Source organism: Dunckerocampus dactyliophorus, chromosome 6 (genome assembly GCF_027744805.1).
Source record: "Dunckerocampus dactyliophorus isolate RoL2022-P2 chromosome 6, RoL_Ddac_1.1, whole genome shotgun sequence".
NCBI lineage: Eukaryota > Metazoa > Chordata > Actinopteri > Syngnathiformes > Syngnathidae > Dunckerocampus > Dunckerocampus dactyliophorus.
Genome location: NC_072824.1, coordinates 29,562,813 through 29,579,413, shown reverse-complemented (window position 1 = coordinate 29,579,413; position 16,601 = coordinate 29,562,813). Strand labels below are relative to the sequence as shown.

The window sequence follows — 16,601 nt, the reverse complement described above, 5'->3', positions numbered from 1 at the left end:
GATGGTTATTGACCATTTATGTTCACACATTTAAAAAATAACTACCATACAACGTGACGTCGCAGAAGCGCTGTTGTAAAAATTAGCTCAAGGAGGAAGTGACGTAGTCCTTGTGCATGCGCGTGGCCGATTGCATAATATTATGAGGAAAAATAATATTTTAGTTGCATAGAGTTAAAATATTAAAGAAACTATTTTTTTAAATCGTAATATGAGAAACAACACAAAATAAGTACGTACGTTTGGGAAAAAAAAGGTATAATATTATGACATTACAAGATAAAAAATGTACGAACATTATTAAGAAGAAGTTAAAATATTTGGAAAATTACAACAAAAAACAGCAAATCGTAAAAATAAAAATGAGCAAATACCAAAGTTTATACTAATAATAGGCTTATTCACCAATATCACAACACTGAGATGCGTTTTTTGTCTTGAAATATATATAACTTCTTAGCATATCTACATGTGTTGTTTTACAAAATATCAAAGTGGCAAAGCTGCATCCTTTCATTATTCAGTTGTGGTCCTCGCTGGAAACAGTTTGGACACCCCTCCTCGATATAAGTGGATCAAGCTCTAGACCCCATCGGAAAACGGCCCCTCAAGCCTTTGGACCGCCCACAAGCTCACCGATTCGCTCTGCCGTATCGCGCTAGGCATGTGATTGGCCAGCCCCTCTGTCACTCCGTGAGCTCGCTGGTGTTTTGCAAATTGTTAGCATGTTGTGTCAGGTGCGTTTGTTTTTCCCGGGACATGTCACCTTCACGGATTTTCATATCAGAGGTTTCATTTTTTTACAATAACATTTGAGTCTTTGTGTGTGCGTGTGCGTAAAGTCAGTCAGTGTAAATGTATGTGTGTTCGTTAGAAGTGTTTGCTATGAAATGACACGAAAAAGACCGACAAGGATCGGAGTTTGTGACAAAAAGCATTATGTCTGATTTTAATTTCTCAAGCTGATCACGAAAAGAAAGTTTGAACAAAGTCCTCGTTGAAGGGATCCAACTTTACATTGTGATTGTTTGTCATTTCCGGGCGTTCACTCGATGCAAAGAATGCCTACATAAGTACCAAAACAAAGAGTTTCACACCTCTTTTCTTTGACTCTTTGTTCATATATTTTTTCATGAAAATTCACTTTTGGACAGTGCGCACCAGTTTTGGCAGTGTTTATGTTAACGGACTATAAATGGTGTTTGCTGTGTTCGTCAGCGTGAGTCTGCAGTGACACAAATGTAATACGTCGTCATATTTTTCAAACAGTGGAAAAAAAAGAAGGCGCAAAGTAGAGATGTCTCACTCACCCTGGCTTCTGAATGGCTAATTGACCGTCTTCACACTAAATTCGTTTATTCCTTCATTAGCTGAGTGTGTGTGTTTTATATGTGTGTAATTTAAAGCTGTTTTGTTGATACGCTCTCTTTTCTATAGTCTTTATTCTACAGAGTGTCCAGTGCAGTACTGTACTGTGAACATCAGCATGGCTACATATGTACTACTACACTACTACATACACACTACGCACAAAAAGATTTTGGGGTGAAATTCCAGGATGAAGCTAAAATAATATCCCCAACTTTTTGTGAGTAGTGTATAATGAGTCGGGTATGATAAAGTAAGGGATGTAAACATGACATGAGGTATAAACACAGCTGTGCGTCTCTTCAGGGACCACTAAGAAATTCCATTGCTCAGAATGTGGCTGCACGGGCAACACCAAAAAAACAAACAAACAAAAAAAAATGGTTGTTGATATTTAGTCCTGTCACGTTAATCAACAAACCAATGAATTGCCCGATACATAAAAACAAAGTCGATAAATTGACGTTACTCTTAAACGCGGAATCTCACGCAAAGTGACATAATGTGAATGAAATGAGGAACGTTCATGTGAAGTATCACCCCGGCGGACCGCTCAGTCGTGGCGGAATCTCAGCCCAAACACTAACTCACACTCTCCTGAACTAAACACGTCAAACTGGTGGCGAAAAAACTTGGAAGCTCCTTTCTTATGGTTCGTGAATGGAAGCTAGCTGGGTTAGTTTAGTTTAGCAGAGCATGCTAGTGCGACTCAGGCTGGATGAGTGTTTGCGACGTGTTGTGTTTTACCGCTTTAATGTAAGCCAGCGTTTTACAACGCCCGCTGACGACGTGCAGGTTCTGAGTTAAAAAGACGAGTCACGTTTATTCTTGCACCCAGCTCGTCTGAACAGTCAATGGACACTCTCAACACACACACAACAGACTTCCGGCTTTCAAAATAAGAGCACTGTTTGCCACAACGAAAGTGACACTGATTCAAAATCAGAAATATTGTGATATTTATTTTAGTGCAATTTCTGTCCAGTTTATGTTCATTGGGGGTTTTTGTTTGTTTTTTATTTGAAAGCTCTTGACATTCCAATTACAATGGTAAATACTCTAATTAAAATTAAAGTTGCTTTTAATACGGTGTCCTTGCATTATTATGTCATATACAGTGGTGTGAAAAAGTGCTTGCCCCTTTCCTGATTTTTTTTTTTTGCATGTTTGTCACACTTATATGTTTCAGATCATCAAACAAATTTAAATATTAGTCAATGACAACACAACTGAACGAAAAATGCAGTTTGTAATGTGGCTGAATGACAACAATTCTGCAAAGATGAGTGGGCCAAAATTCCTCCCCAGCGCTGTTAGAGACTCATTGCAAGTTATCGCAAATGCTTGATTGCAGTTGTTGCTGCTAAGGGTGGCCCAACCAGTTATTAGGTTTAGGGGGCAATCAGTTTTTCACACAGGGCCATGTAGCTTTGGATTTTTTTTCTCCATTAATAATAAAACGTTTCATTTAAAAACTGCATTTTGTGTTCAGTTGTGTTGTCACTGACTAATATTTATGCTTGTTTGATGATCTGAAACATTTAAGTGTGACAAACATGCAAAAAAATAAGAACTCAGGAAGGGGGCAGACACTTTCACACCACTGTATTATCATTACATTCATGAAAAAACGGTCTGAAAATAATGTTGACAATAATATCGTTTATCGGCAATAATTTGTGGGCCAATTAGCATCCAGCAAAATTAGTTATGGTGACAGGCCTGTTGATATTACAGCTAGAAACGTGGATGAAGCTCCTACAAACGTGTCTACAGCAACACAGACGTGAATGTTAATATAACATTATGATGATTAAAACTAGCAGTGGCTTCATTTTGTACATTATGTACACGCAACCAGCAGGGGCACGTGTATTTACAAGTGGACAGCAAAGCTGATCGGATGCCCAACATTTAAATAAATTAAAAAAACAGTCTAGTTGGCAGTTTGTACAAATTAAAATTCCCCTCGGTTGTGATTGTAAATGTGCTTCCGTCGCTTTTGAATAGACACACTGTCATGAATCGTATGACTAATTCTAGGAACATCGTGGAATTGTGGAAAGTGGCTGCACATGTCTCTTTGACTCCCTGCAGTGTGTGTGTGTTTGTGGATGTGTGTGTGTGAGAAAAACCTGTTTTTATCATGGAAACCACATCATGATGGAGCGTGTGTGTGTGTGTGTGTGTGTGTGTGTGTGTTAAGGTGCCGTGGCGCACAGACTCCAGCAGGTAATGCTCTAGAGAGCAGTGAGGCGGCCAGTGAGGGCTGCTTGGAGCTCGGAGGGCAGGAAGACCCCCAACTCTGTGATGATGCCTCCTGTGATCAGCTGGTGGGGAGTCACGTCAAATGCCGGGTTCCACACCTCGATACCTGCACAAATCACCATGGTCATGATCATGGTCTAATTCATTTCGAACATGCAAGCAAGTTACGCTTTGTCGCTGGGGTTTCACAAGTAAGGAGTTTGGCTTCTCAAAACAATATGCGTTCAAAAAAGTAATACATTTGAATCCCAAAAATGCCTCCTCAAAGCCAAACTCCTCACTTGTGTAACCCTCAGCGACGTCACAGCTGGCAGTGTTTGTTTTTTTTCCCCCCATTTCCTATTGATTCTAGAACGTTGATATTTAGTTTGACACAATTTTTACATGTTTAAACTGGTGGTGGCAGCAGAATCGTGTTTATTTGCTGTTATTTTGTTAATTGACGGTTGGGTGGGGGGTTCCAACAAAACTAGGTAAAAGCGATGTTAAATGTTCAGTTGTCCATTCATTTGTAATTATTTTTGCACCATTTCCTGCATGTAAAACTATAATTATTGTCTGTAAAATGTCTTTTGTGTTAATATTTTTGGGTGTCTGGAACGGATGAATTGGATTTACATGATTTTCTATTGGAAAATTTGCTTTGATTAGAGTCCATTTTGGTTTGAGTCGGCCCTTCTGGAATGGATTCATGACGTTAACCAAGGCACCACTGTGTCCATCTTCCCCACTGCAGTACCTGGCCTGACCTGTGAGGGCAGGAGTGAGCCACAGGCTGCCAAGACTGCCGAAATATAAAAAGAACTACACTGTTAGCTTACCTGCTAATGCCATTGCATTTTGAATTGTTGTTTTTTTGTTTTTCTTACTTAAGATGCATGACATAAACACATTCCATTTCACTTTAATGTATACAGCATATCTTTAAAGTGATACATTTAAAAAAAAGTGATCAGAATTTATTATTTAAATCTTGTATCGGTATCATTTTGCTGGATACAAAAGAGAGCCCATGCGTTGAAAAGTGAAGAAGTGTCTCAGATCATGCCGACATGGAATGACAGACAGGGGCAAGGAGACGTGTGACATTCAGGTGCACATGGTCTTCTCCAGGGACCCACCTGCCCATTAAAGGAGCGTTTTTTAATTACTTTGGGGCATAATGTAATTAGAGATCAGTGACTCAGCCCAGCACTCACCAGAGGAACTAAAATCCAGCGCAAAAAGATGAAACCTAAAAGGGGCCTTCTAAACTATGTTTAAAGGGTCCCTGACATGATTTATCAACTTTGCTTAAATAGGTCATCATTTTTTTGTAATTATATTCTACAATTATGGGAAAAAAGTCTTATTATAACGAGAAAAAAGCTGCAATTTTACACAAATAAACTCATATCATCATCTTAGTTGCCCACAGTTGAAATATTGAAGAAAAAATATGTTGAAAACAAAAATTAGGTTGGGGAAAAATATAGTTATTGGAATGATGTTTAAATATTATGGGAATAAAAGTCATAATATAAAAAAAAGATCTCAGAAGATTAAAAAAAGTTGAAATATTTGGAAAATAATTTTTAAAAAAAGGGGGAAAAAAGAGCAACTGCTATCCATCCATCCATTTTCTATACCGCTTATCCTCATTAGGGTCGCGGGGGTGTACTGGAGCCTACCCCAGCTGACTTACACAGGGCACATATAGATAAACAACCATTCACACTCACATTCATACCTATGGACAATTTAGAGTCGCCAATTAACCTAACGTGCATGTTTTTGGAATGTGGGAGGAAACCGGAGTACCCGGAGAAAAGGGGAGAGAACATGCAAACTCCACACAGAGATGCCCTAGCGGAGATTCGAACACAGTTCAGATGGCATCATGTCACGTGTCGGCACACGTGCACGCACACGCACATACCTGGCGCGGCAATGGTGACTCCATTAATACTGGTGAGTTCCTCAGGCGGGCGAACTTCGATGATGATGTCCCTGCCGCTCTCCAGGCTTAGGTCGCATGAGGTGCTGGGCGCCGCCACGTAGAACGGTATCCCATGATGCTTGGCAGCAATGGCTAGCTGGTACGTTCCCACTTTGTTGGCCGTGTCTCCGTTGGCAACTACCCTGTCTGCTCCCACCACCACAGCTGTAAGGAGAACCGGCAGGCATGAAGTTGCATGACGGAGATGATGATGATGGAGGTGAAAGAGACGAAACAAACCTGTGATGTTCATTTCTCTCATGGTGAGGGCCGCCATGCTGTCTGTGATGAGCGTAGCGGGGATTCCCTCTGCTACCGCCTCGTACGCTGTTAGTCGAGAGCCCTGGTTGTACGGCCTGGTTTCTGTGCAGTAGACACGCTTCAGCCTGCCCAACGTGTGGAGGCTTCGTACCACTCCTACACACACACACACACACACACACAGACTGGTGCTTAGTTCTAACGGTGTTATCCCAATCCTTCCTACCGGCCCTACTCTTACCCAGTGCAGTCCCGTATCCGGCGGTGGCGAGGGAGCCGGTGTTGCAGTGTGTGAGGATGGTCACAGAGTCCCTCGGGACGCCAGAAAGGATGTGCTGGGCACCATAGTTACCGATCTTCTTGTTGTCATTGACGTCTCGCTCTAGCATGTCTTCAATCCAGGCTATTACACTGTTGGGGGGGCACACCAGGGGTGAGATGGGGTCTGCATGTGTATATTGAGATTTGAAATACAATTCGATTCCATTTAAAAAGTAAGTTTTTTTCAATGTTTTAATGTACCTGTTTTAATACTTCTGTCTGGTTCTGAACTGAATACACAGAAACAAAAATAAGTATAATTTTACTATTGATAGGCCAATCTCCTTGTTGCCACAGTTTCCAAAAATTCTTGAAAAGCTTTTCAATGCTTGTTTAAGTTTTTAGAAAGACACTGAATAATAAATGAAGCTCAATGTGGCTTTAGAAGTAAAAGGACTACCGTACTTCAACGGCATTCATCGAAGCGGTGGAAGAAAGAACACATGCTCTAGCTAAAAGGAAACATGCTGTGAATATGAATATTTCTTGACCTTAAAAAAAGTATTTCAGAAATCATATAAATCACACAATTTTACTTAATAAATTGGAAAAGTATGGAATCAGAGGGATCGCCAGGAAATGGTTAAAAAGCTACCTAGTAGGACAAACACAATGTGTAAAAATGGGAGCGCATATATCCGAGGGACTTGGTGTTGCTTGTGGTGTTCCCCAAGGGTCAGTGTTAGGTCCTCAACTGTTCAACTTATACTGTATATTAATGATTCCTTCAATGTATCAGTTATTAAAACTAATATTGTTTGCCGACGACACAAATACATTTTACAGTAGTGACAATTATAATGAACTTGTGTGGGGAAACAATTATCAATGTTCCATGTGTCCATGATTCATACTACAAAAACGAGCAGTGAGGATCATACACAAGGCCGAATTTTTAGCACATCATAATAATTTGTTCATTCAATTATATTTATTCAAGAATCATGACCTTGTGAACTAAAGCATTTAGCAAATTACTACTAAATAACATACAAAGGTTTTCTGCACTTAGAGAGAGCACTTACGGCATAAGAGGCTTTGGAAATTTTGCCTTCCTCAAGTTGGAACTGCCAGGAAGAGCTTTTGTGTGTCTGTAGGTGGGGTGTAACTGTGGAATAGTCTGGATTTTCGCCAAAATATCCAAAGCACTTTACAAACGGATAGTCTCAATCCATGGCTCTTTCTTACCTCCGTTGGTACGCGTTTGTCGTTGTTTACCATGTTGGTATGTGTCACTTCCGATACCATTGTCGGTATGTGATTATTGTTGGAATAATTTGTAATGTAAATTATGTCAACTATCAGTAAGATGGTTACTAGGTGTAATATACATCAGTTTTTAGCATCAGCTTTCCTTTTGGGTATTTTCAATATGAGGATTCTAAACACATGGCAAAATATCATTAAGGAAGTAAAAGTACTGTTATGTTGTACAAAAGTGAGATGGGGGTGGGATTAAAACATTTTTTCCCCCCCTTCCTTCTGTGGTCTATATTTATTGTATTTCCTTTGTTATTATTAGTGTACACAGCAGCTTCTACCTTTAATTATGTGTTTGCTTTAATATTAGTTCCTTGTACACAGAAATGTTCTCTTGTTTTTTTGCTTTTTTACTCAAAACAAACAAACAACTTGGGTGCCAGAATAATGCTGGCCAAAGCGGTGCAACAGCGCAGGTCTTCACTCAATTCCACATAGCAGATTTATCTTATATGTTATTTTAGATTATTTTGCTACTTTTAAGTAATGAAGATTTAAAGATTTTTAAAACAGCAAAATATTAATAACAATCAAGCCTGACTCAGCATACTTGCTGTTTTCAGCAGCTTCCAGCTCTCTTCTATTACTACATTAAATAAAATACATATACCATATTTTCCGGCTGGTCCTGCAACTTGTACTCCGGAGCGACTTATATACGTTTTTTTCCCCCCCACACTGCCAACCGCGAGAGGGCACTCTAGGCGTCTGCTACTCCTGAGAGGGCGCTCTAGGCGTCTGCTACTCCTGAGAGGGCGCTCTAGGCGTCTGCTACTCCTGAGAGGGCGCTCTAGGTGTCTGCTACTCCTGAGAGGGCGCTCTAGGTGTCTGCTACTCCTATCACTTGTAAAGTTGAGGGGCTGAGGGGCTATCCACACGGAAACGTTTCCAGGTCAAAACGGTAAAGAATTTTATCGTTTCAGCCTCTCACCCACACGGGAACGGCGTTCTGTGTGACCTGAAACGGTATTTTTTGTCAGCGACTTCCAGAGTGGAAAACTCTGAAAACGCCGGCTTGTCGTTGCCGTGTATGCAGGCATACGAGAACGATGACGCCCCCTTGTCGCTGTCACGTGACCAGAAGTGAGCTTGGACGACAAGCCAACATAATATCTGAATACTTCGACGGACATTTTGTTGTCTTATACTTCATAATGACTCACAGAAGTGATTCCACTTCTCGTAAGCGGAAGACGACAGACTTGCGCACATCCGTTCTTTCTTCTTCTATGGTTTGGAGTGTCACGTGGTTCCGTCTGCGTGCCTGTTGACAGCACCACACGTCGCTTATAAAGACAACAGCAGACTTACGTCTCCACGCCCAGGTAGGTGCCAAGGCCATGAATATAGAATACACTTTGTGGCTTGTTTAAGCTGTGCTTATCTGAATAACTATTAACACACCACCTATTACGTCTCCACGCCCAGGTAGGTGCCAAGGCCATGAATCATGAATATAGTATACACTTTGTGGCTTGTTTAAGCTATGCTTATCTGAATAACTGTTAACACACCACCTGTTCACGTTACGTTAACAGACGCCTATTTAGCCTGGTGTTCTCCATTTTATTGTTACTACTAGAACTTGCCATTCAAGATGACATGTCTGTTCTTGGTCTCTGATTTTATAAAATAAATGTTGTTATTTACTTCTTCATTGTGCATTTTTGCCTGGTGCGGCTCCGGAGCGACTTATGGTCGACTTAAAGATACAAAGTTGTGCCTAAAGTGCAATCTCCAGCTTTAGTTAAAATGTTCCTTTACACGCCATCCGGTCCTCCAAACCCAAATTCGTTTGCCCTAAAGTCAACTAATTGGACAAAAGAGCTTATCCGACAGTTATAGAACATATTCAAATGTCTGGAGTTGATTCAAGTTTGGAATAACGTTTGCTAGCTTTTCTTGGAAGCTTTTTATTCTGCAGTCCATGCAAGTGAAGAGGAACGTTATGAGGGGAAAAACAGACCTATCAGACAGATGGCATACACCGTACGGGTTGCCAAATGTACAGTCTGGTTGATTGTTAAAAAGAAAAAAAAAAGGCAGCCACCAAAGGCCTGGAAGACCACGACAAACGTTATGGATGAAGAAAAATAGCGTAACAGTATCTAGTTGTTGCCGAGATTGGCATATAACTGCTACAGAAAGAACACAGGCATGGCTCAGGTGGTTGAATGGCCGACTAGGAATTGCTCACACACAGCTTTAAATGCAGAGACTTTGCTTTTCAAAATATCCGGAGGTACCTGCTTCAGTCTTGTGTGTGTGTGTGTGTGTGTGTGTGTGTGTGTGTGTGTGTGTGTGTGTTAAAGTACTGCATGCGAGGACACACTTCAAACCACCGCTAACACTCAATAGCACAGATTAGACTCGGGAGGAAGAGCAGGTCATCCACAAATCGGAAGGTTGATGGTTTGATCCCCTCTATCCCAGTCACTGTTGTTGTGTTGTGTTGTTTTATCTTTGGTCAGACTTTTTTTTCCCCCGTGAAAATAGAGAGCAGGACAATGGCCGTTTTTTCCTGCAGAAAACACAACTCATGCACCCTAAGTTGGTAATAATTAAAAAATACGTGATAATACATGTAAAATGTACAGCATACATGTACGACTGTTAAAAAAACAAACAAACCTTAAACTACGGTGTGGGCCGAGGGTCAAATGGGACGTGCACACGTCAGCCTGTCACGATAATCGATAAATGGATTAATTGAACAATAAAAATAAACCGGTTCGATAGTTATGATGCCCTGGATAAAGTCACATGTGCATGTATGCGTATGTGATTCAGCTGCTCGTTGCTCTGTACCACACAGGCTGGATGACAAGAGGGTTCCTTCTACATCTGTCTGTGCACATTGGTTCTATAGTGGAGTGAACGGAGAGCGTGAACCCTCCTGTCCTCGCATTCAGCCTCTTTGTGGAGGCGGGGCTACTAGTGAGCGGACACAGAGTGCTAGCAACAAACGAGCCTTGTGAGAAAGCATATGCTAACATGAATGAATGCACAGAAGCGACGGTTTCTAAGGCAAACGCAAAAGCCCCAGTGCGGGAATATTTCGGTTTTAAACAGAATGAACAAGGTGGTGAGCGCATTTGTTCCAAAGTAGTGACGAGGGAAAAGGCGAACACGACCAACTTGCGCCGAGAGAGACGAAGCGGCGAAACATTATGTGGGAACCGCACCACCACCAAGTGCCAGAGAGGCTTTGAGCTTCACAAGTCTGCCACCGCTGCGCTTACGTTTTTCCTGGTCCGTCAACACCCACGCCCTCTACAAGAAGGGCCAGAGTCGCCTCCACCTGCTGAGGAGACTGAGGTCCTTTGGTGTGTGCAGGACTCTTTTACGGACCTTTTATGACTCTCTGGTGGCCTCAGCCATCTTCTATGCTGTGGGCTGCTGGAGAGGGGGCAGCACGGACAGGAACAGGAGCAGGATGAATAGGCTGATCAGGAGAGCGAGCTCTGTCCTGGACAGTCCTCTGGACTCCGTGGAGGAAGTGGGGGAGAGAAGGATGTTGGCTAAGCTGACATCCATCATGGATAACACCTCTCACCCGCTACATGACACTGTTGTTTCCCTGGGCAGCTCCTTCAGCAGCAGACTGTTACACCCACGGTGTAAGAAGGAGAGGTTCCGCAGGTCCTTCATACCGACCGCTGTCAGGCTCTACAACACCTGCACCACCTGAACCATGTTGTAGTCACTATGCTTTCTTTACACTGTTCTCTTTACTTGTCTTGCTTGCTTGCTGCTGTAACAAGTAAATTTCCCCGCTGTGGGATAAATAAAGTATATACATACATACATACATACAAACAGCTCCTCCCGCAGTCCTCACAACAAACGATAAAACAAAGATAAAGCCAATCACAGTGAGCTGAGGGAAGCGGCAAACCAGACACACCGGCGTATATTATGCCATTTAAAGAATGAAAAATTGTTTCAAAAATGCAGATAGAATCGATTATCGACGATAATTTGTAGCACAATTATCGACCAGCAAGATTTGTTATCACGACTGACTTATGCACACGTTACTCACACGTCAAAAGAAATAGCACCAAGGAACCTTCCATTGACGCGTTAACTTTGACATTCCTAGTTTTCATAGATCACATACTTTGCATGGAAAATGGTGTACACAACTTTTCGGCCCCGTTTTGTGCATACGCAAGCTTTATTAGATGACGCCCCTGAATTTGGTTGAATGCACATCTGCCGTACCTAAAATGTTTTTATAGCTCCAGTCAGCGTGTTTTTTTGTTAACGTCAAAAATGTACGGCACACTTTTGGCTCGGTTTGCGTACAATATGGCGCATGTCTTATCGCACTATTAATACAATGCGTGAGTCCAACGGTAGTTTTATCACAAAACGTCCTTGTGAGCAACCTTTTAGCTCGCTGATACATGGAAACAGGAAGCGGAAGTCAGCTCCATCGCCCTTCTATGATTCATCAGCGGTTGACCCTGTAGTTCTTTGCTAATTAACATAGTTACACTACAAAAATGTGAACACAAAACATGTTTTTATAGTTTTACATGCAGAAAATGAAAGGAACATTTAAGGTTACTTTTACCTTCATTGAAGACAAATGTGGCACACAGACCACCTTGGTGTTTTGAGTTATTTATTGAATTCAATGGTGTTTCTCACCTTCTTTATCAAAATTATGGCATTTGCAACTTTTTTTGGGCTCCATTTTGGATTATTTTGCAGCCGTAAGAAGCACTACTTAATTCAAGAAATAACTCATAGCAAAACACAAAGGTGGTGCCGGTGTTGATCTCGCTACCACATCGTCTTTGGCAACAATCATGCCTTCAATAAGGGTAATCATTTATCCCCTTCATCATTTATAAGTGTTTATGTGCAAACACTCAACTGAACTGTTTTCTGCATGTAAAACTATAAAAATGTGTTTTGTGTTAATATTTTTGGCTTTCTGGAACGGATTAATTGGACTGACGTTATTTCTTTATGGGAAAAATTGATTTGCGGGTACGCTTCAGTTGGCGTGAAAGAGATGAATGATGCTAACCAAGGTTCCGCTGTGTATTCTTCATTTCACCAAAAGGCATCAGAGAAAATACAGTACCAATTTAAACATGCCCACCTTTCTCTCAGCTGCTCAGAGTTCTTCTCCATGCTCTCGTTCTCCGCAAACTCCATCAGTTCGCGGGCGGCACGGCCCATGTTGACAGCGGTGGGCCTGGCTGAGGTCAGGTGACACAGAGACTCCCGGATGAAGGTCACCGGGTCATCGCCACCTGCACCTGCTCGTAACTCCACGGCCAAGCTGAGGCAGCCCACGATGGCGATGGCTGGGGCCCCCCGAACCTTGCAGAAAGGAGCAGGCGAGAGTTAGCAAAAGATCACGGACATCCCATCGAATGTGTACGTTCTGCCCACTTCCTGCTCGGACGCTGAAAGCTACACCCCACTCAACACACACACAAATAGGATTTTATTATCATAAACATAAAACTTTAAATGAAATTCATGGATGGCGTTGTGTCTTGGGGCTCTTTGGATTACTGATATCAATATCGGACAACTCTCATAATTACTGTACTTTCAAGCCAAATGCTTCTTGTAACGATGTTCCTTCATATCTGTCTCTCGTTCTCTGCACTTGCTTCCTTCATTTTTGTCTTAAACCGTCACCTTTTGGAAAAAAAAACAAACTTACAGTATCACTCGAATATATGAACATCCAGCAGCAACACAACATTTTGGCATCACTACTATTTTGATGAAAAATATACTGAACCAAGTTGATCATCTACCTCGAGAAGCGTTTGTTTACTCTGCTTTAGCTGAGAGCCGTCACCCTGATGACGTCACTTCCGGAGATGAGCCTAAACATGGTTGGCGACATCAACTATAAATGTCACTTATAGTGAATTTACCATTGGCTTTCAAAAATGGAACAATGTAGAACATAATTACAAACAATATACAACATATTTAAGCAAAGTTGATGAATCATGTCAGGGACCCTTTAAAGAGTTTTGTGATTTCCGACCGTCTGTGAACATGTCCTGACTGTGTGAGTTTGCTGACGTTGTTTTGGCGTGGTTGCGGCCGACCACCTCCTCTTCATCCTGTAAACTAGTTCTCGAGCGAGTCTCGTGCTTATGGACCAAAATGTTTTTAATTCATGCACAGGCATGCCTACTGTACAGTATATCCTTTTCACGTGAATCTCTCACCATAATTGAGTTTGAGCAAAAAAAGTGTGACATCATTGCTGTGAAACAACTGGTTAGTCATGCCTTAGGGTCTACCATCAAACATCCTCATCATGACATCACCTCTCTACATACAGCACATTGCTTCATACTACACTTAAGTTGAAAGCGGAGCATAAATGGAGCCTGGAGGACAAAAGAGCCAAATGAAATTATGAGGGAACATGTCCTCCAACAACATTCAAGTGTGTAAAATACAGTGGAGGTGTCACTGAGTGCAGCGCAGGAGCAAAAAGCGAACAAAAACCCTGGCAAGAACATTAATTATTCATCAATAAGAATCCCATAGAAAGAAGAGGAGGGTCCGTTTGATAGCAACATTATCGATCTTACACAAGACGACACATAATCAAATAAACTATACATTATGTCTTGTATTTGATGTTATTAATGGAAGGATGCTGCAGGTGCATCCAAAACAAAAGATCCAGGCCGAGGGTGGCGCGTGCACTGACAGTGGCGGGAGCACAAAGGAGACGCGCACACTCGACGGGAGGAGACGCACATGCAGCCGGCGTGCACGTAAGGGGAGGGGGATGGAGTGTAACTTACCTTACGTTACCTTATCTTACCTTCATGGACTTGATGGCCTCGTAGGCGTCCTGCACGGAGCGGATGTCATCGTAGACGGTCTGCTGAGGCAGCAGCAGCTGATCGAGGATCTGCAGAGACCCGCTCCGGTAGCGGATCGATTCCAGCGTCATGTCCGACAGACGAGGCGGGATGTTGTGGAAGGGGAGACCGCGGACGGACCGGTAGCTGCTTCTCTATCACACTTCACAGTCACACACACACTAACACACACACACACGCGCGCGCGCACACACACTTTGACTCTCACACTTTCCTGGTTTGAAGGGAAGGTCGCTGCTAAGAAGAAAGTTGACGCCAGGAGGAGGGAGGAGAAGAGGAGAAGGTTTTAGGAGGAGAAGAAGAGGGTTGAAGCGCTTCACGCGCTGACAGGCAGACAGACACGGAACCACGTGTCCACCAAGCCGGAAGTCCTCGCCCCTTTAGCCACGCCCACTCAACGCTCGCTGTGCCCATCCCCCCTTCTCTCTTTTGTCACATTCAGTCCCTTATTAACATAAATGCAAAGCATTTACGAACAATTCTTTGTATTTTTGTGTCACACTTTACTCTTCCTCTGTGTGTGTGTGTATGTGTGCGCTCTTCATTGTTGTGTTTGTTACACAACTGTACTGAAAATGTAATTGTTAAATATTCTGGATAAACCCGTTTGATATACAGAATTTCACAAAAATGAGTACACCCTCACATTTCAAGAACCACTTGATTACAGAATATGTCTGTCTCTTTGAACAGTACTATAAAAATTACATTTAGACTAGACTACTTTGAGTATTGAGTGTTTTGCTTTTGAACCGCAACACACAGCGAATACTGTATGAATAGCTGGCAACACAGTGCATGCTGTCCACTGGCTACTCTCATATTGGCCCTTGAGGAGATAAAACTCTATCACGGTTTCCTAAAAATATATTAATAAATAATTACTGTCTCGTGGTTAAATACGGTCTGTTATCGCAAAAAGTGTGTATTTAAGCAACTTTTACCTATTTTTGGCCTAAATTAAGCATTTTCAAGCATGAAAATGACTAAATGAACTACAACACAACTAGAAGGCATTCAGAAGATGCATTCAATGACGTGATGATATGTAGTATTGTACACTGTTCACTAAGTGTCAGTAATGTTACCGCAGGAAGCACTGCACAGAACAGGAAGTTAAAAAAGAACAAGAAGGAACTGTCCCAAAGCGAAAGTGTGAATCTACATTATGTCTTGTGTTACTTTCTCTTGTTATGCCTACTACATTGACTAATAGGATTGTAAAGGTGACTATAGGGTTGATATTTAATGTCTAGGGGACTCTATTAATGTTAAAACCCGTATTTAGAAGGTTGTAAACAGGTATTCTCTGCTCTAGCTATGAAAATATTCTATTTATAAATAAGGACTCCTACTTTGCGCAAATTGACTATTTATGGTCGCCTCTGGAACCAATTAACCACGATAAACAAAAAATTACTGTAATAAGGTGGTTGCTGATACTGTAATTCATTTTGTATGTACAATTCTCTATTCAATTACAGCGGTGTGAAAAAGTGTTTGCCCCCTTCCTGATTTCTTTTTTTTTTTATTGCATGTTTGTCACACTTAAATTTTCAGATAATCAAACAAATTTCAATATTAGTCAATGACAACACACCTGAACACAAAATGCGTTTTTTTAAATGAAACTTTTCATTATTAAGGGAGAAAAAAAATCCACACCTGCATGACCCCTGTGTGAAAAAGTGATTGCCTCTGCTGTGAAAACATAACTTAACTGAGATTAATTGAGATCTATCAGTATGAAAAAGGTTATAAAGCCATTTCTAAAGCTTTTGGACTCCAGCCAACCACAATGAGAGCCATTAACCACAAATGGCGAAAACATGGAAAAGTGGTGACCCTTCCCAGGGGTGGCTGGCCAACCAAAATGACCCCAAGAGCGCAGCGATGACTCATCCAAAAGGTCACAAAAGACCCCACAACAACATCCAGTTAAGGTCAGTGTTCATGACTCCACCATAAGAAAGACACTGGGCAAAAACGACCTGCACGACAGAGTCCTAAGACCAAAACCACTGCTGAACAAAAAGAACATTAAGGCTCGTCTCAATTTTGCCAGAAAACATCTTGATGATCCCAAAAAAAATACTCTGTGGTCTGACAAGACAAAAGTTTAACTTTTTGGAAGGTGTGTGTCCCATTACATCTGGTGTAAAAGTAATGCCACATTTCAGAAAAAGAACATCATAGCAACAGTAAAATATGGTGGTGGTAGTGTGATGTTCTGGGGCGGTTTTCCTGCCCCAGGA

General features: G+C 41.7%; 1 protein-coding gene across 1 annotated transcript; it reads right to left on the bottom strand.

Moving 5' to 3' along the window:
* Positions 1-918: 918 nt before the first annotated feature.
* mri1 (methylthioribose-1-phosphate isomerase 1) lies at positions 919-14,743 on the bottom strand. Its single transcript, XM_054780058.1, has 6 exons — positions 14,286-14,743; positions 12,576-12,799; positions 6,117-6,286; positions 5,855-6,031; positions 5,555-5,779; positions 919-3,742 (listed from the first exon to the last, which is right to left on the bottom strand). The coding sequence occupies exons 1-6, from the start codon at positions 14,415-14,417 to the stop codon at positions 3,609-3,611; spliced, it is 1,062 nt and encodes a 353-aa protein (XP_054636033.1). The 5' UTR covers positions 14,418-14,743; the 3' UTR covers positions 919-3,608.
* Positions 14,744-16,601: the final 1,858 nt, after the last annotated feature.